The sequence below is a fragment of the Bufo bufo genome, chromosome 3 (genome assembly GCF_905171765.1).
Source record: "Bufo bufo chromosome 3, aBufBuf1.1, whole genome shotgun sequence".
Lineage (NCBI taxonomy): Eukaryota > Metazoa > Chordata > Amphibia > Anura > Bufonidae > Bufo > Bufo bufo.
The window spans coordinates 632,292,391-632,316,241 of NC_053391.1; the positions used below are offsets into that span (position 1 = coordinate 632,292,391).

General features: G+C 44.7%; 1 protein-coding gene across 1 annotated transcript in view; it reads left to right on the forward strand.

The window, feature by feature from the left end:
• The window catches only part of KATNAL1 (katanin catalytic subunit A1 like 1), a 67,344-nt gene that overhangs the window by 3,766 nt on the left and 39,727 nt on the right, over positions 1-23,851 (forward strand). The window contains exons 2-3 of the mRNA XM_040422599.1: positions 1,695-1,855; positions 20,218-20,383. Coding sequence (XP_040278533.1) covers positions 1,695-1,855; positions 20,218-20,383 — 327 coding nt within the window. The remainder of the gene's footprint in view (positions 1-1,694; positions 1,856-20,217; positions 20,384-23,851) is intronic.

The window sequence follows — 23,851 nt, forward strand, 5'->3', positions numbered from 1 at the left end:
AAAAATATTTATTCCATACAGCAAATGGCGTAATGGAAAAAAATATCAAAATGGCTGATTTACCATTTTTTCATCTCTTCTCTTACCCCCAAAAATGGAATAAAATGTGATTTTAAAAAGTCACACACCCCCCAAAATGGTATCAATAAAAACGACAGCTCTTCACGCAAAAAATTAGCCACCAGACAGCTCAGTAGACATAACTATAAAAAAAGTTATGGGGGTCAGAATATGGCGATGTAAAAAAAAATATATATATATTTTTTCAAGGTTTTTAGTATTAAAACAAAAAACCTACACATGTGGTAACGTAATCGCACTGACCCAGAGAATAATGGGCACAGGTCAGTTTTTCCACATAGAGAATGCCGTAGGGACAAAACCCATAAAACTGTGGTGGAATTGTGTTTTTTTTTTTTGTTTTTTTTTATTCCACCCTATTTAGATTATTTTTCTCTCCCTCTCACTACATTGTATGCCATATTAAATGTGTACAACTTGTCCCACAAAAAACAAACCTCATAGGCTATGCAAACGGAAAAATAAAAAAGTTATGGCTGTGGGAAAAAGGGGAAGAAAAGCAAAAACGATATCCAATGGGTTAAGGGATGTCTTAGGCTGCGTTCACACGAGCGTGTCCGGATTAGTTCCGGATGCGTCCCGGTGTGTTGCGGCAAACCCGCGCGAGTAGGAATGCAATTGCAGTCAGTTTTGACTGCGATTGCGTTCCGATGTTCAGTTTTTATCGCGCGGGTGCAATGTGTTTTGCATGCGCGTGATAAAAAACCGACTGTGGTACCCAGACCCGAACTTCTTCACAGAAGTTCAGGTTTGGGATCGGGGCTGTGTAGATGTTATTATTTTCCCTTATAACATGGTTATAAGGGAAAATAATAGCATTCTGAAAACAGAATGCTTAGTACAAGGTCAATTGAGGGTTAAAAATAATAAAAAAAATTAACTCACCTTCTCCTCTTGTTCGCGTAGTTCTCCCGGTCTTTAGTTCTTTAAAAGATAAACTATGGGCTAAAGGACCTTTGGTGACGTCAGATCACATGCTCCAATCACATGGTACATCACCGCGGTAATGGACCATGTGATTGGAGCATGTGATCTGACGTCACCAAAGGTCCTTTAGCCCATAGTTTATCTTTTAAAGAACTAAAGACCGGGAGAACTACGCGAACAAGAGAAGAAGGTGAGTTAATTTTTTTTAAAATTATTTTTAACCCTCAATTGACCTTGTACTAAGCATTCTGTTTTCAGAATGCTATTATTTTCCCTTATAACCATGTTATAAGGGAAAATAATACAGTGAATAGACTGTCACCTAGCAACCATGCGTGAAAATCGCACCGCATCCGCACTTGCTTGCGGATGCTTGCGATTTTCACGCAACCCCATTTACTTCTATGGGGCCTGCGTTGCGTGAAAAACGCAGAATATAGAGCATGCTGCGATTTTCACGCAACGCACAAGTGATGCGTGAAAATCACTGCTCATCTGAACAGCCCCATAGAAATGAATGGGTCAGGATTCAGTGCGGGTGCTATGCGTTCACCTACCGCATTGCACCCGCGCGGAATACTCGCCCGTGTGAACGCAGCCTTACAGGTATGTAGAGAACATGGCTACTACGTTGCTGATAACTACAATAAATCCGTTTTTCTACACTGTGTCCCTCACCGTCGCAGGTGTGCCAAGAGCTGGTGGAAGAATATGAGCAAGTCAAGACTATTGTAAATACTTTAGAATCCTTCAAAATTGAAAAGCCGGCCGAATTTCCTGTCGCCTTTCAAGACGAACCTGTGAAGGACCCAGCTGTCTGGCCGCCTCCTGTTCCAGCAGAGCACAGGTGTGTATATAATGGGCTGGAAATCACAGTCTTCACATGACATCCGCCAGGCTGCACTTAACCTTTCAGCCTCTGCGACAACCACCTGCAAGGACGTATTTATTCATTGGTGACATTTTTATTTCTGTCAATATTTTCTGCTTAAAGTTTGAATTCATTATGGACTATCCTCAAGATAGGCCGTCTATATTGGAGCACCTCCGCCGATCAGCTGTTTCATAGTAGTGCCGGAACTACACATCTCCATCCTTGAGTAACCATTAGTGCTTCTCCTGGTGAAGTGAACCGGAACAGCGCTGCGGTCACAGCCTCCGTCCACTGCACTATAGAGCTAGGGTGTGGGATGTCGGACCCTTGCTCATTTGATATTCATGGCCTATCTTAAGGATAGGCTGTCAGTTTTAGAATTCTGGACAACCCCTTTAAATATCGTATGAGCATGCAGATCGATCACGTTAAAGCAGGAGGTGCTAAGCAGATTAAAGCGGTTATCCCATGACTAATGTAAAAAATGAAGATCATACAGTACATGACGCCCTCTTTCACGCCCTGTACCTCACATGGATCTAGAGAGCTCCCCACTCATTGCTCTGCTAGATTTATACCAGGCTGACCGCTCAAGGGGAGTGTCTTATCTGCTGCAGCTCAGGAGGCATGTCCATGCTCTCCCTATCACAGCTCAGGAGGCGTGTCCATGCTCTCCCTATCACAGCTCAGGAGGCAGTTGAAGTATGAAACTGTGCATGTGTGGCCATCTCAGTGAGCAGGACAAAGAAATAAGAAAAAGAGCAAACAGCAGGTGGCGCTGTACAGATACATTTTATTGAATAGCTCAGTGGCCATACAAAATTTTAAATTACGTGCAATTACAAAAGTCTTCAGACCCAGGTGCTGGTTTTAAAAATGTAGAATGTTTTTCGTGGCACAACCCCTTTAATATTTTTTGGGGAAAAGAGTGAGGCGCCATTTTATGTAGACTGCCATTTTACATCCTTTGCCCACGTTTATTATTATGGTTTCATTTGAATACTGGCGTAATTTGTGCCAGAATTTGGTGTGTCTCATTGTAGATATATTTATGAAGCAAGTAAGTCAAAAAGAATAATCCTCTTTGCCTTGTTGGGAAAGGAGCGTGGCTTTCTGGGAAAGGGGGAGTGGCTTAAAATGCACCATTTCCACCAGAATTTGTCAAAAAAATTTAAGCATAAAGTTAGACAAAAGTGTCTAGCCGTGAGCCAAATGCTATTGGGATATAAGTAGCGCATCTTTAGACCAATATGTGCAGGAGTGAGATCTTTCAAATTTAATAAGAGGTGCATGTGTCCTAATAGATTTGGGGGAGATTTATCAAACTGGTGTAAAGGAACTCTGGCTTAGTTGCCCATAGCAACCAATCAGATTCCTCCTTTATTTTCCAAAAGAGCTGTGCAAAATGAAGGGTGGAACCTGATTGGTTGCTATGGGTAACTAAGCCAGTTCTAATTTACACCAGTTTGATAAATGACCCCCTTGGTGCGTCAGGAAATCCTAATCTACTCCAGCTATGCAGTGGTGTTGATTTAGGCTACATGCACATGACCGTATGTTTCCGCAAAATTGCGGATCCCCTGATGCACCCCTAGAGTAGAAACTCCATAAAAGTTACCCCATCTAACTACACCCCTCAAGGTAATGGTATTCAAAACTGATTTTACAAACTTTGTTAACCCTTTAGGTGTTCCACAAGAATTAATGGAAAATAGAGCTATTATTTCAAAATGTCACTTTTTTTTGGCAGTTTTTCCATTTTAATATTTTTTTTCCAGTTTCAAAGCAAGGGTTAACAGCCAAACAAAACTCAATATTTATGGCTCTGATTCTGTAGTTTACAGAAACACCCCATATGTGGTCGTAAACCCGCTGTACGAGCACACGGCAGGGCGCAGAAGGAAAGGAATGCCATACGGTTTTTGGAAGGCAGATTTTGCTGGACTGGTTTTTTGACACCATGTCCCATTTGAAGCCCCGCTGATGCACACCTAGAGTAGAAACTCCAAAAAAGTGACCCCATTTTAGAAACTACAGGATAGAGTGGCAGTATTGTTGGTACTAGTTTAGGGTAAATATGATTTTTGGTTGCTCTATATTACACTTTTTGTGAGGCAAGGTAACAAGAAATATCTGTTTTGGCTCAGTTTTTGTTGTTGTTGTTATTTACAACATTCATCTGACAGGTTAGATCATGTGGTATTTTTATAGAGCAGGTTGCCACGGACGCGGCGATGCCTAATATGTATACTATTTTTTCCCCCCTCGCCTATGACAGCACCCATGGATAGCATCCGCCCCCTTCCTCAGGACAGGAAACAGGAAGCACAGCTTCTTCAAAAGGGAGGTACAACCCCCAACATGCCAGTTCTGTTTCCTGTCCTAAGGGACAGGGTGGATGCACAGCATTAAGAGACGGAGCTGCGGGAGCCCCTTGGTTTTGTTACCCGTGGGAGGAGGGCCTACCCGAGCGGCGTAAGCCTTCCTTGGAAGCCACTGCTGAAGCCTGGACCTCTGGACTCCCCCTCGTTCCGGTCACTCCCCCGTCGGGGCCGCCCTGTGTGTCCCCAGCGCGGCGAACCGCTGCGGCCGTGCTGTATGTTCGGCTGCGGTTGGCGTTCGCGTGGAGCGCGACGCCATCACTTCCGGGTAGGTCAGGCCGGCGCTGACGTCATTAGTTGGCGCCGGATCCTGGCCTCCGGATTCTGCAGTGGGAGGAGGCGTGGCCTTGGGCCGGAAGAGGAGGGTGCCGGTTCGCGCCCGGCAAGTTCAAATCCAGCCAGCTCTCACTACAGGCTGGTGTTTTGGCCTGCAGTGACCTCCATAGATGAAAGCCAGTGGCAGAAAATGGAGCCCACACAGCGCGCAGAACCCACTGAAACCACCAACGATTCCTTGGTACCGGTGGGGGTAAGAGGGGTGAATGCCCTGTTTTCTTTCATTCATTTCAGATCTTGATGGGAGTCTTTTGTTTATTTTATATGTTTAGACTTCCAAAGAGAAAAGGGGGTCAAGGTCCAAGGAACGGGGCTGTGCTATTTGCAAAGGAAAGCTACCGTCCGGTTGGGGTAAACCTGCCTGCCAGGCCTGCGTAAGCAAATTGCTGGAGGATGAGGCCCCTTCTCTCTTGTCAAGCCTAAAAAAGATTATCAAGGATGAGGTTAAAGAATCAGTGAAGAAGTCCTTGAGTAATCTACTTGAAGATCGCCCTTGCACTTCCACTGCCGTCTCTAATCCCGCTTCAAGTGATCAGGAGTTGTTATCGGGATTAGAGGAGGAAGGAGAACTTCCGTCCTCGGATCACTCCCAGGATGAGCAACTGGCAGGGAGACCTCTGTTCCTTCCAGAGAACATTAATTCCCTAGTTGGGATTGTCAGGGCAACTATGGGGCTTGACGATCAGGCAGAACCCCAGTCCATGAGAGATTCCATGTTTGAGGGCTTAGGGCCTAGGAGGCTGAAGTGTTTTGATCTACATGAAAACATAACTTCAGTAATTAAGAGTGAATGGAGTAGGCCAGATAGAAAATTTTTTGTGCCGTCTGCCTTAAAAAGGAAGTATCCCTTCGAAGACAAAGCCTCAGCTGACTGGGATAGAGCCCCGAAGCTAGATGCTCCGGTAGCAAAAATCTCTAAGAAAGCAGCACTCCCGTTTGAAGACTCGGGTACTCTGAAGGATCCAATGGACAGAAGAGCCGAGGTTTATTTAAAAAAGAACTGGGAGGCAACAGCTGGCTCATTCAGGCCCGCTATAGCCGCCACTTCTGTTGCTAGGTCTTTGAAGGTGTGGATGAAAGAAATGGAAGAGCAAATAAGGATGGGAGCGCCCGTGGAACAATTGCTCTCGTCATTTCCAACTCTGTATAGCGCCATGGACTTTTTAGCAGATGCCTCAGTGGACTCCCTGAAGCTGTCAGCGAGAGCCGCAGCTCTTTCAAATTCTGCCCGCAGGGCGATTTGGTTAAAGGATTGGAAGGGAGATGCAGGTTCAAAGGCGAAATTGTGTGCTATTCCCTGTCAGGGAGAATTCCTCTTCGGGCCCACGTTGGACGATCTGCTGGAAAAGGCTTCTGACAGAAAGAAGGGTTTCCCTTCTATGTATCAGCAGCCCCCTAAGAAGCCCTTTCGTTCTCAGGCATCCAGATTTAACTTCAAGAGAAGAGAAACCCCTAGACAATCTGGTAACGCGGCTAGAAGAAACAAGGGGTTTCTTTTTTCAGGGGGAGAGGCCTCTAAAAAACCTCCACAATGACGCCAGACCCCCGGTTGGAGGTCGCCTCTCCCTCTTCACAGAGCAGTGGCGGAAGATCTCGAACAGCCCTTGGATTCTTTCAATCATTTCAGAGGGCTATTGCCTGAACTTCCTAAGAACTCCTCCAGAGAGATTCGTTTTGACGGACTATCGCTCCAGCCCAGAGAAGCTAGAAGCATTAAGTCTGGAGATTTCGGATTTACTGAAGAAAAGGGTCCTGCAGGAGGTCCCAGCTCAAGAGAGGGAGACGGGATACTATTCAACGCTTTTCCTTGTAAAAAAGCCAAATGGCACCTTCCGTGCTATAATAAATCTGAGGTTGCTCAACAAATACCTGGTGTACGAGAGGTTTCGTATGGAGACTATCAGTTCCATAATCCCAAATTTATTTCCAGGCTGCTACATGGCGACCCTGGATCTCAGGGACGCTTATTACCACGTTCCAATCCATCCCAGTCACCAGAGGTATCTAAGAGTAGCAGTTCAGTTCCCGGACAGACTCCTTCATGTACAGTTTCGGGCCCTGCCGTTTGGGTTGTCTCAGGCACCCAGGCTTTTCACAAAGATCGTAGCAGAGATGATGGCTCATCTGAGGGAGAAGGACCTGATTGTCATTCCCTATCTAGACGATTTCCTCCTTCTCTCTCGAGAACCAGATCAATTAATCAATCAGATTTCCTGGTTCAGGGAGGTGCTGGTGAAGTTGGGTTGGGAGTTAAATCTCCAGAAATCCAATCTTGTGCCAAGCCAGATATGCACCTTTCTGGGGCTACTCCTCGACTCCCAGAAGCAAACATGTTTTCTTCCAGCGCGGAAGATTTCTCTGCTAGTCTCCAGGGTTCAGGACATGGTAGCCCGCCACTCCATCTCTTTAAGAGAGGCTATGTCAGTTCTAGGCCTAATGACGGCCGCAATCCCGGGGGTGGAATGGGCCCACTTCCATTCGAGGTCACTTCAATTGCAGATCCTGGGGGTTTGGGACAAAGATCCCCAATCCTTGGATTCTCTCTTTTTCCTTTCAACCCAAACGTTAAACGATCTAGAATGGTGGACGGTACCTTCCAACCTTCAAAAAGGAGTCCCTTGGTCAAGGAAGGATTCCCTTACTCTGACTACAGATGCAAGCCCTTGGGGTTGGGGAGCTCACACAGATTCTCTACTTCTGCAGGGGCAGTGGAATCAGGAGATAGTTCCCAAATCTCACAATTTCAAGGAGCTTCTAGCGATCCTCATGGCCTTGAAGAGGAGCCTCCACCTCTTAAAAGGCAGAAATATTTTGGTCTACTCAGACAACATGACGGCAGTAGCTCATATCAATCGTCAGGGGGGGACCAGATCTCCAGACCTAATGTCCCTCTCCAAAGAGATTTTCGGGTTAGCAGAGATTTTCCTTCCATCAATCAGAGCAGTACACTTAAAGGGAAAGGAGAATGTGACGGCGGATTTTTTGAGCAGGCATTGTGTTCGACAGGGGGAATGGTCCCTGAATCAGCAGGTCTTCAGCGACATTGTGGCTCTTTGGGGTCTCCCGGTGGTAGATCTCTTTGCCACAAGGGGAAACAGAAAAGTGAAAAGTTTCTTCTCTCTGTCCCCATCAGAGCGGCCCACGGCAGTGGACGCATTGGCCCAATCATGGAGAGTAGGCCTCCTGTACGCCTTCCCTCCTATAAAACTACTCCCAAGGGTCCTGAGGAAGATTCGGGAGGAGAAGGCCCTAGTAATTACTATAGCCCCCTTTTGGCCCAGGAGGGTCTGGTTTTCCTGGCTAAGGAGGATGTCAGTAGCGGATCCCTGGGTACTTCCTGTCTTCCCGGGGCTACTAGTGCAGGGGCCGATACTTCATCCAGAATTAGAGAGCCTGCACTTGACAGCTTGGCTGTTGAGAGGCGGATCCTAGAGATGAAGGGTCTCTCTGGGGAAGTGATAAACACCCTCTTGTCCAGTAGGAAAGCTGTCACTTCTAAAATCTATTTGAGGGTTTGGAGGGCCTTCCTTAGATTTGCAGATAAGCCAGTTAATGTCTTGGAGCCCCCTGAATTACCTCTAGTCCTTAACTTCCTCCAGGAGGGCTGGAATAAAAAACTAAGGCCTAGTACTTTGAAGGTTCATATCTCTGCCTTAAGTGCTCTCTTTGAGTATAAGTTAGCAGACCACCCCTGGATTAAAAGATTTGTAATTGCAATTTCTAAACTTGCTCCCGTCCAGAAGTCTAGAGTTCCCCCCTGGGATCTAAATTTAGTCTTGTCTGCCTTAACCAGGGATCCCTTTGAGCCTATTGAGGATATCTCATTGAAGATCCTAACCTATAAATTAGTTTTTTTGCTAGCCATTACTTCAGCTAGAAGAGTGAGTGAGATATCGGCCTTCTCAATCGAGAGACCATACCTTAATATTTTAGAAGATAGGGTTATTTTATCTCCTGACCCTGCCTTCCTTCCAAAGGTTTCATCATCCTTTCACCGGTCTCAAGATATAGTTTTGCCTTCCTTCTGTTCCTCACCCAGGAATCAGAAGGAAAGGGAATTCCACTGCCTTGATGTTAGAAGGTGTCTAATTCAATACCTTTCTGCCACTCAGGACTGGAGGTCGTCCTCTAAACTGGTGGTTTCCTTTCAGGGACAGAAGAAGGGCTCCCCTGCTTCCTCTCAGTCCATTGCCAGATATATAAAGCAAGCCATTTATCTTGCATATTCCTCTAAAGGGGTTCCTCCTCCTGCCGGGTTTGGAGCGCACTCAACAAGAGCGGTGTCTACAACCTGGGCAGAAAGAGCTTCCGCTTCTATTGACCAGATTTGTAGAGCTGCTACGTGGAGCTCTTCTCATACCTTCTTTAAGCACTATAGACTGCAGCTTCCTTCACAGGAAGGTTTAGGGTTTGGGCGTAAAGTCCTCCAAGCAGTTGTCCCACCCTAGATAATCTCGCCTAGGTATCCATGGGTGCTGTCATAGGCGAGGGGGGAAATATAGGATTACACTTACCGGTAATCGTTTTTCCTTGAGCCTATGACAGCACCCGCCTAATTCCCTCCCAAATAAGAAAATAATAATAAAAAAAAAAAAAAAAAAATATATATATATTTATATATATAGAGATGTACGTGTGTGTTTACATATACTTCTATATACACACGGATATAAGCATTTGTTCTGTTGTAGATTTGTTGCGGTGTAGTCTGTTTTTTTGTCTCCTTAGTTCTTGGAATAGGACTGGCATGTTGGGGGTTGTACCTCCCTTTTGAAGAAGCTGTGCTTCCTGTTTCCTGTCCTGAGGAAGGGGGCGGATGCTATCCATGGGTGCTGTCATAGGCTCAAGGAAAAACGATTACCGGTAAGTGTAATCCTATATTTTTATTTATGTAAGTTTTACACAATGATTTCATTTTTGAAACAAAAAAAAATCATGTTTTAGTGTCTCCATAGTCTGAGAGCCATAGTTTTTTCAGTTTTTGGGCGATAATCTTAGGTAGGGTCTCATTTTTTGCGGGATGAGATGATTGTTTGATTGGCACTATTTTGGGGTGCGTATGACTTTTTGATCGCTTGCTATTACTCTTTTTGTGATGTAAGGTGACAAAAAATGGCTTTTTTTACACCATTTTTATTTTTATTTTTTTACGGTATTCACCTGAGGGGTTATATTTTTATAGAGCAAGTTATTACGGATGCGGCGATACCTAATATGTATACTTTTTTTTATTTATGTAAGTTTTACACAATAATATCATTTTTGAAAAAAATTAATAAAATCATGTTTTAGTGTCTCCATAGTCTGAGAGCCATAGTTTTTTCACTTTTTGGGCGGTTGTCTTAGGTAGGGTATCATTTTTGCGGAATGAGATGACGGTTATATGTGGTATTTTTATAGAGCAGATTCTTACGGACGCGGCGATACCTAATATGTAAATTTTTTTTTTACGTTTAACATAAAGCATTTTTGAAACAAAAAAATCATGTTTTAGTCTGAGAGCCATCGTTTTTTTTATTTTTTGGGCCATGGTCTCATGTAGGGGCTCATTGTTTGCGGGATGAGGTGACGGTTTGATTGGTACTATTTTGGTGTACATATGACTTTTTTGATCACTTATTACCTTTTTTGGGAAGTAAGGTGGGCAAAATTTCAATTTCATCATAGTTTTTATTTTTATTTTTTTATGGCGTTCATGCGGGGAAAGTAACATGATAGTTTTATAGATCTGGTCGTTACAGACCCGGTGATATCAAACATGTTTAGGGAATTTTTTTTTCACTTTTTTTTTTTTTTACCCAGACCCACTTGGTTGTTGAAGATCCAGTGTACTGTACTGTATTTTCATTTTACAAATACAAAGTCTGATTAGACTTCTGCCTTTAGCAGAAGTCTGATCAGCACCATGGACAGCCTCTGATCAGCACCATGGACAGCCGGACGCCTGTGAAGGCGTCCGGTTGCCATGGTAACCATCACTCACTGCCACAGCAGAGCAGTGGGTGATAGGGAGGGAGGGTGGCCCCCTCCCTCTCCCATCGGGGGCTGAAAAGGCACCTGCCCGCCCCCCCCAGCACCACCCTGATGATCGCGCGGCCCTCCCGCCCGCACTGCCGCTACGCTCGCACCCCCCCTAATGCGCCCGCCGGCACATAACACAGAGGGCTGTAGGGGGGTTAAACATAAAATGAAGGCATTTTGACGTTTCTGATCAGAAACCTCCCAAAAGTGCTGCAAACCGCAGGTCACCGATACGGGGGGGGGGGTAAAGGGGGGTCACAGGACCCCCTTGGGCATTGACCCTGGGTGCCTGCTGATTTATTTCAGCAGGCATCGGGTTCCGATCACCGGCCGGCGAGCGGCGGTGATCGGAAATACATAGGACGTACCGGTACGTCCTGTGTCCTTAAGGACCGGGACATCAGGGCGTACCGGTACGCCCTATGTCCTAAACAGGTTAAGGCTGTATTACACCTAGCAATTTTTGTGTCAGATGATTAGCGATCATCTTGCAGTGTAATACTACCACACTTAAAAAATCATTGTTTGCAGACGGCAGATTGTACTGTCTAATTGCGATCTGCTGCCCGCAAACCACTAGACAGCATGGGGATGAGTGATGGCATGTAATAGCAGCGGTGTCCTCTGCTAGCTTGCTGACGATTGCAGGGAGGGAACGCTTTCCTCCCGGGAATCGCTTGCTCAGTCGGCCTCTGTAATACAGGCTTTAGTCCAGAAGATGGAGTGACTCCATGACAACTTTCCCTGTATGAGTGAGTCTGCAGAGAACTTGAAGTTTATTCTCTTAAGATCTTTGCATTGTGCAATTCCTCCGTTATTCCTCAATGAAATTAATGAATAAATTGGATACTGAGTGTGATCTCTTAACAGGAACCTCTCTGATTTGAGTAGTCTGTCACTTACAGTCATGTGAAAAAATTAGGACACCCTTTGAAAGCATGTGGTTTTTTGTAACATTTTTAATAAATGGTTATTTCATCTCCGTTTCAACAATACAGAGAGATTAAAGTAATCCAACTAAACAAAGAAAACTGAAGAAAAGTCTTTTCAAGATCTTCTGTAAATGTCATTCTACAAAAATGCCTATTCTAACTGAGGAAAAAGATAGGACACCCTCACATGTATTCCCTCTTAAATTGGCTCAGATCTCACACAGGTATATCACACCAGGTGCACATAATTAGTAGATCGTTACTCTGCATGTTGAATGAGGCTTGCCCTATTTAAACCTCAGACATTTAGTTTGGTGTGCTCCTGACTGTTGAAGTGAGAGTGAGCACCATGGTGAGAGCAAAAGAGCTGTCAGAGGACTTCAGAAAAAAGATTGTAGCAGCCTATGAGTCTGGGAAGGGATTTAAAAAGATCTCAAAAGATTTTGAAATCAGCCATTCCACTGTCCGGAAGATAGTCTACAAGTGGAGGGCTTTCAAAACAACTGCCAACATGCCCAGGACTGGTCGCCCCAGCAAGTTCACCCCAAGAGCAGACCGCAAGATGCTAAAAGAGGTATCCAAAAACCCTAAAGTGTCATCTCGAGAACTACAGCAGGCTCTGGCTACTGTTGATGTAGAAGTACATGCCTCTACAATCAGAAAGAGACTGTACAAGTTTAACTTGCATGGGAGGTGTGCAAGGAGGAAACCTTTGCTTTCCAAGAGAAACATCGAGGCCAGACTGACATTTGCCAGCGATAAAGTTGACAAAGACCAGGACTTCTGGAATAATGTTCTTTGGACAGATGAGTCCAAAATTGAATTATTTGGACACAACAGCAGAGGACATGTTTGGCGTAAACCAAACACAGCATTCCAAGAAAAGAACCTCATACCAACTGTGAAGCATGGAGGTGGAAGTGTCATGGTTTGGGGCTGCTTTGCTGCAGCAGGACCTGGTCAGCTCACCATCATAGAATCCACGATGAATTCTACTGTGTATCAGAAGGTGCTTGAAGAACATGTGAGACCATCAGTTAGAAAATTAAAGCTGAAGCGGAACTGGACCATGCAACATGACAATGACCCAAAACATACTAGTAAATCAACCAAAGATTGGCTGAAAAAGAAGAAATGGAGAGTCCTGGAATGGCCAAGTCAAAGTCCAGATTTGAATCCCATTGAGATGCTGTGGGGTGACTTGAAAAGGGCTGTACGTGCAAGAAACCCCTCAAACATCTCACAGCTGAAAAAGTTCTGCATTGAGGAGTGGGGTAAAATTTCCTCAGACCGATGTCGAAGACTGGTAGATGGCTACAAGAACCGTCTCACTGCAGTTATTTCAGCCAAAGGAGGTAACACTCGCTATTAGGGGCAAGGGTGTCCTATCTTTTTCCTCAGTTAGAATAGGCATTTTTGTAGAATGACATTTACAGAAGATCTTGAAAAGACTTTTCTTCAGTTTTCTTTGTTTAGTCGGATTACTTTAATCTCTCTGTATTGTTGAAACGGAGATGAAATAACCATTTATTAAAAATGTTACAAAAAACCACATGCTTTCAAAGGGTGTCCTAATTTTTTCACAAGACTGTATGTGTTAGGGTCCATTCACATGTACATACGGCCTCCATGCCCGTGTTTCGGACCGCAAATAGTGGTCTGCAATACATGGGCATCGGCTGTGTGAACTCCATTTTGCAGTGCGGACCAATTGACTTGAATGGTTCCGCGAATCCTCAAAAGATAGGACATGTCTTATCTTTTTCTGTGCTGAGGCACGAACCCGAAAGCCCACAGAAAAGCTTTTGAGTGTCTCTGTGGGCTTCCGATCCGTGACTCCGCTCCACAAAAGATAGGACATGTTCTATTCTTTGCTGTATCTTGCGGATCGCGGACCCATTCAAGTCAATAGGTCTGCATCTGTGATACAGAGTTCACACGGCTGGTGCCCATGTATTGCGGACCTACTGTTTGCTGTCTACAACACTAGCACAGGGTCATACGTTCATGTGAGTGGACCATTAGGCCCCTTTCACACGAGCGAGTATTCCACGCGGGTGCAATGCGTGATGCGAACACATTGCGCCCGCACGGAATCCGGACCCTTTCATTTCAATGGGGCTGTGTACTTGTGCGTTGGTTTTCACGCATCACTTGTGCGTTGCGTGAAAATCGCAGCATGTTCTATATTCAGCGATTTTCATGCAACGCTGGCCCCATAGAAGTGAATGGGGCTGCGTGAAAATCGCACTTGCGTGCGGATGCGATGCGTTTTTCACGAATGGCTGCTAAGAGATATTGTTTGTAAACATTCTGTTTTTTTATCACGCGTGTACAAAACGCATAAAATCGCATTGCACCCGCGCGATAAAAAATTACTTTGTTTGCGAAATTGTGCATTTTTCACTGAACGCATTCGCAACGCATCCGGACCTAATCCGCACACGCTCGTCTGCAAGGGGCCTTAATGTGTACCTGTTTTAGGAGCACAATATATATAATATATGATCGCTCCCCCCTTCCCCCCCAGCCACTGATTCACAGGTTTCTCTATATTACTTTACATAGGGAGAAGTCTGTCAATCAACGGCTGGAGGTGGGGAGAGCATGCATATCATTGGATTCCTTGCTTCTTAAAAATGGGTGCATATTAACACATAAGTGACAGGCTGCTGAGATCAGAGAGGGCAGCACAAAGAGTTTTGTCCAATCCTTTACTCCTTGATCAGTGAGGGTCCGACACCCTGCACCCTCGCCAATCAGCAGTCCTGCAGTATCTCTGGTGCTGGGAATACACAGCTCCATCCATTGTGCAGTGGATGGAACTGGTTCACTTCAGTGGGAGCAGGCCTGCAGCGACCAGCTCTGTTCACTGCACAACGGATGGCGTGAATGTGTAGTTCTGGCATCGGAGCTACTGCAGAACAGCTGATCGATGGGAGTGCGGGGTGTCGGACCCTCGCCGATCAGTGTCAGACTGTGCATGGACATTCCCTTTACCAAGGGAAATGGTAATACCTAGTCATCAGTTTATTCCTAAATATTCAGGAGGAATACCAGAGGAACAGTACAGGATTCCCCAGGATGGTCATTCGATGAGGACGTATTTAATAACTCGGATATATCTTGAGAGGTGACAGGTTCTTTTTAGATGTGACACATCGATAATATACAGCCCCAATTCCGACAAAGTTGACACACTGGAAGATGGAAATAAATGGAAATAGAAACAGAATGATTTGCAAATCTCACAGACCCATATTTTATTTCACAATAGATCATAGAAAACACATATCTTATGTAAAGTTTACATATTTTACAATTTCATGCAAAAAATGTACTCCTTTAGAACTTGATGGAACGTATCTATAAATATAAAGAAGTTGGGACAGGGCCATGTCTACCATTGTGTAGCATCCCCTCTTCTTTTAACAGCCGTCTGTAAACGTCTGGTAAGTGAGGAGACCACTTGCTGTTGTCCCATGCTTGTGTTATGTAGGATTCTAGCTGCTGAACCGTTCTGGGTCTTCTTTGCCGGATTTTTTTGTTTTGTGAAGCGGCAAATATTTTCTATTGGTGAAAGTTGAGGATTTCCGGCTCTTGTTCTGCAGAGCCGTGCTGTTGTGATGGATGCAGTATGTGCTTTAGCATTGTCTTGCTGAAACATGCAAGTCCTTCACTAAAAGGGACACTGGATGGGAGCATATGTCGTTCTAAAACCTCTATCTACCGTTCAACCCCGTACCATTAGAGATGCAGGCTTCTGAACTGTGCATTGATAGCAAGCTGGATGGTCCCTCTCCTCTTAAGTCCACAGGCCACGGCATCTGTGGTTTCCAAAAAAGAATTAAAAATTTAGATTAACCTGACCACAGAACGTTTTTCCATTTTGCCTCAGTCCGTTTTAAATGAGCTTTGGCCCACAGAAGACGGCAGCGTTTCTGAATTGTGTTGACATATGGCTTCTTCTTTGCATGATACAGCTTTAACTTGCCTTTGTGGATTGCAGGGTGAACTGTGTTCAGACTATGATTTCTGTAAGTGTTCCTGAGCCTGTGTAGTGATTTCCAGTACAGAATCATGCCACACGAGTCACCTGCCGAGCATCCAATATTAACCGTCACCTTTGTCCCCTCCACACATCAATTTCTCCAGATCCTCTAAATCTTTTGATGAGATTGTGTACTGTAGATGGTGGGATATTCAAAGTCTTCGCAATTTTACGTTCTTTTTTGACCTAGTTGCAAATTGCTCCTCTGGCTGTTTTTTATTAGTACCACTTACTTTTCTAGCCTTTTGGTGCCTCGTCCTAACTTTTTTGAAATGCGATGCTGCCATCAAGTTCTAAAGAAGTTCATCGTTTTCATGAAATGGTAAAACTTCTGACTTTCTACATCTGTTCTGTGTTCTATGTGAATAAAATATGGGTCTATGAGATTTACAAATCAACGCATTGTGTTTCAATTACATTTTACACAGCGTCCTGACTTTTTTTGGAACGAGGGGTTTGTATTTTATCATAATATAGATTAGTGGCTCCTCACGGATATCGTTGCCCAGATGCGTCGTATTTTCCCGGCAGTCCATTCAGTAGGATCATACGTCAGAAGAACCTTCGATTTGTTTGACCTTGTAGTAAATACCGCAAGTCAGTGAAATTCTAGCACGCTCTTGTTTACCGAGGACGTTGCGTTCCCAGGTATATTTCCAAGAAGTGACTGGCTGTGGTGGTGAAGTCAGATCAATACTTTCTATTTTCTCCCCAGACGGACCCTTTTCCAGCAGCTCTGCTGTGTGGGGATATTTTTATGAATTGTCTATCGGTTAGCCTCCTAATTCCTGAAATGTCTGGTACTGACGGATGCTGTCTTCGGCGATATGATGCTGCAGTCTGCCACTTTTACATTTTACAGCGCTGAGTTTTTGTGATGTTATGACACAGACAAATCTAATAGTCTCTTGTGAAAACATAATTTGACACCACGCCAGTGGAAGAATTACTGCGAAGACAACATTTTCTCGTTTGTATACATTTATTTGACAGACGGATAAAGTCACATTTCTCTTTATTGGGTTATTACAGTCATTGCTTTCTTTAAGGAAATGTTACATGATAAAGAGGAGATGTGTTCTGCTACCCTTCTTTTACTGTTACAGTAATGTCTCTACACTGTAGCAGTTCTCTCCAATACCAGGATATTTACTTTCCCTACAATTGTTGGGGTCCTTTTCCGCAAGAAGATTTTGACGCTTGTTAAAGGCAACCTGTCGCCAAAAAATCGCCTATTGAGCTGTTAAGAGTACCTTATAGTGCTACATAGTTGTGTCCTATAGCACTTTTTCGTCCTTTTCCTGCATTTATTGGCACTTAGAAATCGATGTTTTAATCAGCCGCTGCCCCGTGTTTCAAGTCAGGCTTGAAGTCAAGGGGGCAGCGGCCTAGGCGTCTCCAATCCTGCTTTTCCGGCCTCTCGCCGCCTTGATTGACATGCCGCATCTCAGTGCCGGGACCGCGCTCTCAGCCCGCATGCGCAGTAAAGGGATTCTGTAGCGTGATCCCGGCTCGTACACTCAGCCGGCTTCAGAATCACTACTGCGCATGCGCCCGCCAGCCTTACATACTCGTGCCCGCGCCCGTCATCTTCTCTTCCTGCGCATACAGAGGTACTCTTAACAGCTCAATAGGCGATTTTTTGGTCGACAGGTTCTAGGATTTTACTAATGTTGGCTAGGACATAAATATCTGATCGGCATGGGGTCAGACACCCTGCACCCCCCAATCAGCTGTTCCCCAGTGGCTCCAGCACCAGAAGGTGGCGGAAGAACTACACGGCTCCTTCCGTTGCGTCGTGGACAGAACTGGTAACTGCGGGAGCAGCTCTGCAGTAACCAGTTCCATTCATTACACAATAGACAGAGTTGTGTAGTTCTGGTGTCGACTTCCAGCTCCGGAGCCAATCCAGAATCGGGGGGAGGTGTTGGACCTGGGCTGATCAAATATTGATGACCTAGACTGAGGATAGGCCAACGTTAGTGAAATCCTGGAATACCTCTTTAAAGAGGACCTTTCATTGGTTTGAGTATTATAAATTGGTATGCCTACCAGATAGGTCAACGTCTCCACATCTAAATGCTTTTTTAAATTTTTTTAAATGGTGCTCTGTGGGACCCTGTGCCCCACACTATTTTTGGCACCTCATATGTTGATCTCTGCCGTCGTACAGGGAGGAGGGGACGCCAGGGTTTCTCAGGGGGCGTCTCCTTTTGCAGTGGACCACATCACAACCAGGGAGAAAGTGAGCTGTTTTTTCTCTCTGGCTGTAACTAGCTCCGCTGCAATCACAGGCACAGAGAAGGAGACACCCACTGAGGAACCCTGGCGTCGCCTCCTCCCTGTACAACGGTAGAAATTAACATATGAGGCGGCAAAAATTGGCGGCACTTTAAAAAAAAAAAAAAAAAAAGCATTTACATGTGGAGTTGTTCACCAATGAAGTGTCCTTTACTTGTGCTCCTCATTGTGAGTATGGGGATGAACAATTGGTAATATATTCATGTTGGTAGCACATCCCTTGTTTACACAGGGCGACACGCTGCCGACAAATTATAATATTTGGTGCTGCTTCAAAGATGTGATCGCCCAATAAATAATCATTTGTCGGGTGATCAGCGGCAATGATGGGGAACGCTATTCCACATCCGTATAATAGGGACCTTAGGCTATCTTAAGTCTCTGCATTGGAGGTGGATTTTGGGAGTACTCCCCAGTCTATACCTTTGACACATGACACCGTGTAAGCATTCAGTGGCATACGTCAGCCATTGGCTACAAAGCAAAAAATAAAAACACTTTAAACTGTGCAGTAGAGGTATGGCACCAAATACCACCCTGAAGGGCACTGTTTTGGTGTCTGTCAGGAGCCTTTGCCCGAGCAGTCATTGAATGTGGTTTGAGCACCACAATGGTAAGTGTGTATCCACTTTACCTCTCCTCTATGATGTCCGTACACTCATGTAGGGGATATGGAAAGAATTACCTGCTGTCCTGATAGGACATCTTGCCAAATGTTTTATATGCTGTCCTTGCTTTTATAAACCTGATAAATTTTTATCATGTACCATGTTTTTCAATCCATAAGACACATCTGACCATAAGAAGCACATAGGTTTTAGAGGCGGAAAATAATAATACATTTTTTTAAAAAATATTTCTATATATATATATATATATATATATATATATATATATATATATATATATAATTTTTTTATATTTCTATTTTTTTTTTTTTATCAGACCCACTATCTTCATCAGACCTCAGATCAGACCCCCAGTCTTCATCATACCTCAGATCAGGCCCCCAATCTTCATCAGACCTCGGTTCACATGAAAAAGAAACAAAACAATCTCTCCTGATCCGAACAGCACCATCACTTGGGAGATCCAGCATCTTCCTGCAGTGCTGCACTGTGACTGGTGTCACACACTACGTCTTGTCGCTGTATGCTGTCAGCACCCAGCACGCCACCCAGAGAAGAACAAGGAGCGATATGTAATACTAGTGCTAGCAGCGCTACATCACTGCTCCCCGCACCTCCTGTGTACTAATGAGTGCCTCCATAACGGAAGTGTTTATTAGTATTCACTTTATAAGACGCACTGCCATTTCCACCACACTTTGGGGGAAAAGTGTGTCTTATAAAGCGAAAAATACAATACTTCTATCATTTTGCATGCTTGTTTGCTTTTTGATAGATTTCTGGATATGTTGGGAATCGGGTGCCAGCAGATGCCCCTCAAAATGCAAAATATATGTAGAAGAAGATCCCAGCATCAGCGGAGGGTTTTGATATCTATTTCTGCTTATTTATAACAAATTGTGTATAATAAAGTGCGAGATTAGGGAGGAACAATTTCCCTTATTAAGCATGTTTGAAACTGATTAAACGTTCTGCCAAAACCTCACACAGTTTGTATGTCTAAGGGCACTTTCACACTTGCGTTTTTCTTTTCCGGCATAGAGTTTCGTCCTAGGGGCTCTATACTGGAAAAGAACTGATCGGTTTTATCCCCATGCATTCTGAATGGAGAGCAATCCGTTCAGGATGCATCAGGATGTCTTCAGTTCAGTCTTATTGACTGATCAGGAAAAAGATAAAACCGCAGCATGCTACGGTTTTATCTCCGGCCCAAAAAAACTGGATTCAGAATTTTTTTTCCATAGGAATGTATTAATGCCGGATCCGTCCTTCCGGTCTGCGCATGTGCAGACCGAAAAAATAAATGCCAGGTCCGTTTTTTTCCGGCACTGATCCGGCATTTCAATGCATTTTTCTGACTGATCAGGCATTTTTCAGACGGATCAGGATCTGGATCAGTCTTACAAATGCCATCAGTTGGCATACGTTTTGACGGAACTGCTTGCCGGATCACTCTGCCGCTAGTGTGAAAGTAGCCTAAGCAACAAAATACAGTATATCAAGACCCTCCTGTGATCATCTAGTAAAATATTTCGAGTTTTCAGGATTGACTCTCTGCTGGTCAGGTGTACAGCAGAAGTGGAAGTTACATAGATGTTGACTCTTTCTTTTCATCCAGTAGCGTCACAAAAAATGTAAAGCTTAGAGTTTAGTTGAATTTATGTTTTCCTTTTATGTTTAACAGGGCTCCTCCTCAGCTCCGAAGACCTATTAGAGATGTAAAGATTTTACGTAAAGAATCTCCAGGAAACCAACCACACGGCCCTGTTGGCAGAGCCCACCCCATATCAAAAAATGACAAAGCTTCAAACCGCGAAAGAGATGTCCGAGGAAGAGCGAAGGAGGACAAGGTAGAGAATTCCATTTGTCAAGTGAAACAAAAAGAACGTTTTTACCCTCTTCCCACACCATCTTCTCAGATGCTGTGATAACGTTCGGGAGGGGTCTGTTTGCATCCCTTGAAAGTAGTGGTATCACAAGTTCTATGTACTAGATCAGGAATCGGCAACCCTTTGGCAATCCAGCTGTTCTGAAACGACAACTCCCAGAATCCTTCTTTCAATTCTTTGGGAGTCACAAGAGCAGCCAAGAAAGTGTACATGCTGGGAGTCGTAGTTTTACAGCAGCTGGAGTGCCGACGGTTGCTGATCCCTGTACTAGATGTTGGTGGTGGATGCGTCTTTAGGTTGAACTTGTAATTTATTGGAGATTCGGTCCTCCGGTTGCAGGAAGCTGATGAAAGTCATGAGAGACTACTATATTTGCATCCCACTGAAGAGGACATGAAGGCGGAGCATTGTATGCGTGCCCTATCAGAATAACTGTGACTATTCCCAGTGATGGTGATTGGTTGAGAGTAGTTGATTGACAGGCCACACCTTTCAATGCTCCACCCTCATGTCTTTTTCAGTTGAATGCTAGCCCTGTATACTGTGTTGAACCTATGAAAATATCCCACATTTACATGAACAAATATATCTGTCCTGAGCCCAGTCTGCTGTGCTGATTTCAAATATATTGAACTGGTTATTTTTGTTTCTCACTTTTATACCAGTTACCCAGAAAACAATTGAACTGCGGCATGTCTTTTTCCAGCTCCTAGAAACCAAGTTCATTTCTCTGTTAACCTTTCCGTCTATTTTTTAGCTAATTTTGCATTGCAATGGTTGTTATTGTTGTCTGCGGAGGACGGTAGTCACATTTCCAGTTGGTGGAAAAGTAGAAATCCTGTTCTGCAGAGCTTCTCGTGCTGTGAGGCAGGCTGCACTACTGAGACTCGCTGTCACTCCCACAGTGATAACTTAGAAGAAGCCATTGTCTGCTCATGGCATACTTCTGTACTGTGTATAGTGTAGTCCGCTGCAGCCGTGTGGTCTAATCAATGATGCCGCTGAGCTAATAAACATAGGAAAGAGCAGTAACTTGGAGCATATTGCTTTGTGCATCTCTCCCGCCTAATAGCAGGTAGTTCACACTGTCTGCAGGGTCTGTATGTCATCGGGCGATCCTGGTATCCGTAGTGTGATACATCCGGCACTGCATCATGGTTACCTTAGGGTATATTCATACGGCCGTGGAACTTTGGTGTGGACACCTGTGCTGAAATTTCGCCAGTGGCTGTGTGGCTTCTACCTCCTATTCAGATGAGGATCGCGGAGCGAAGGCTTTAAGGGGTTATCCAAGACTATAAAATGCCCCCCCCCCCCCCCCACATATTGCAGGCCCCTTACAATGAATATACTTACCTGGCTCCCCGCGCCGCTCCTGGTCCCCGTGCGTGGATGAAAATATCCGGTGTCGGAGGGGAGAAGCCAATAGCACGCGGGACGGGGACGAGCCTCCCTAGCGTCACCCACGATGCTAGGGAGGCTCGTCCCCGTCTGCCATTGGCTGCCCCCCCCCCCCCCCCGACAAGAATAGGACATGTTCTATTTTTTTTTCGGGGCAGCGGAATGGACTTAAAAAAACCACAGTAGTGTGCATGAGCCTTAATACTGATACTTATCCTTTATGTTAAGGAAGTCACTTCTTGGCTGACATGGGAATAACCCACAATATGCACTGGCCTGGAGAGGCGGAATTCGGAAACAGCAGTGAACGGAAACTGCTCAAACAAGTTGGAAACAGTATAGCTTCCTGGGCTATGCGATTTGCATAGCTCTTATTCGCTGCTATGGGATACATGAAAACATACGTAGCTCCATCCACTACGCCGTTTCCGTAACTCTGGCCATCCTGGGACGGTGCTTAATGCAGGTCAAGTACAAAACTATGTCAAGTGCAAAAAAATATTTTTTGCATTTTTATTTTACATTGAAGGGTTATTCCAGGATTAGGTCCCTTTTTTAATTCGGACCCCTAGCATGTGGTACCTAAAGAAGGAATCCTGCTCGCTGCCACTCACGTCTGTTTGGTCTCCAAATCGTTTAACTCTGGTGGGGTACTGATTGGGTGACATGCTCCACTGCAACCAATGACTGGCCTCAGCTATGACATATCTCCAAGCGATATGTCAGTGCTGGGTCACATGCGCCTCTGCAACCAATGACTGTCCTCAGCTGTGATGGGTCCCCATGCGGTATGTCACTTCTGAGTCACATGCCATTAGGGGACCCATCACAGCTGAAGCCAGTCATGGGCTGCAGCAGAATGCACAGGACCCCGTCCTTAGCCTGGCAGGAAGTCGGGGACCGAAAGATCGCCTACCAGAGAGTGGGAAGCAGGCGAGTGTGATTGCATTAGGTACCCCACACATGAGGCCTACTTAAAAGGGGCCCTATCCTGTAGTAGGCACTATCCCATCACCGCCAGTCTATAACTGAGCCCATGTTTTATTGTGCTTCCCCTGAAGCGGTCGCAGTTGGGCTACCTGTTGAGTATTATATACAGCTATAAATAATTATACTAGTGAAGCTAAATTGCTTGTTTGCTTTGCTATATATTTTTTTCTTTTATGAAGTACAAAAAGGAATGATTTCCCCTATGCACGCAAGATGACTGTAAAAACAAAAGCGCCGGTCTGCAGCTTGTGTGGCTTTTTTTCCGAAGGTTTTGAGGGCTGCTCATTAGCGTGTGTGGCCGGCAAAGTGATTGAACAGCAGGTTTGCTTAGCAACCAACCACAAGTGTCAGCAGAAGTGCGGCAGACGGCACCGCCGCTCGCATCATTTTCAGATCCCGCATAAGGGAGTCTATCCTGTGGGGTTTGGCTTATCGTTTTATTATTGTCTAGGCAAGTGTAGGCATGATTTAACCCTCTGCATCCTCCAGGGGGTATGAAATAGAGAGAAATGGGTCTTTCTGAATGATGCAGTATGTTCCTTATCTCGAGATACTAATTTAAAATGCACTTTTAAAAAAAAAAAGGACTCTGATGAGGCGGCTGTGCGAGCACGGATTCTGAATTCTACTAGCTAGAGAATTTATATGACATAGTTCTGTTTTATCTGATGTCGGGAACAGTAACCTACCTGTAATCAGTTACACCAGGTGAGTACATGGGTATAGGGTACATGGGTCCAATCTGCATCCATGTAGAATAGGGGTAGTAAAAAATGCACTGCAGATATATATACACACACACACACACACACTGTATATATTAAAGAGTGATTGTTTTCAACCTAAAATCAAATAAATCCAACAAATTGAAAATAACACTTGAATATTCCGTTATGCCTGGCGCTATAATATTAGAACAGCAGGCCTTTAAACCTTAGAGGACCGGGAGATTTTCCGTTTTTGCATTTTCGCCTTTCACTCCCCGCCTTCCCAGAGTCATAACTTTTGCCGCTATCCGTGTTTTGCGGATCCGCAAAA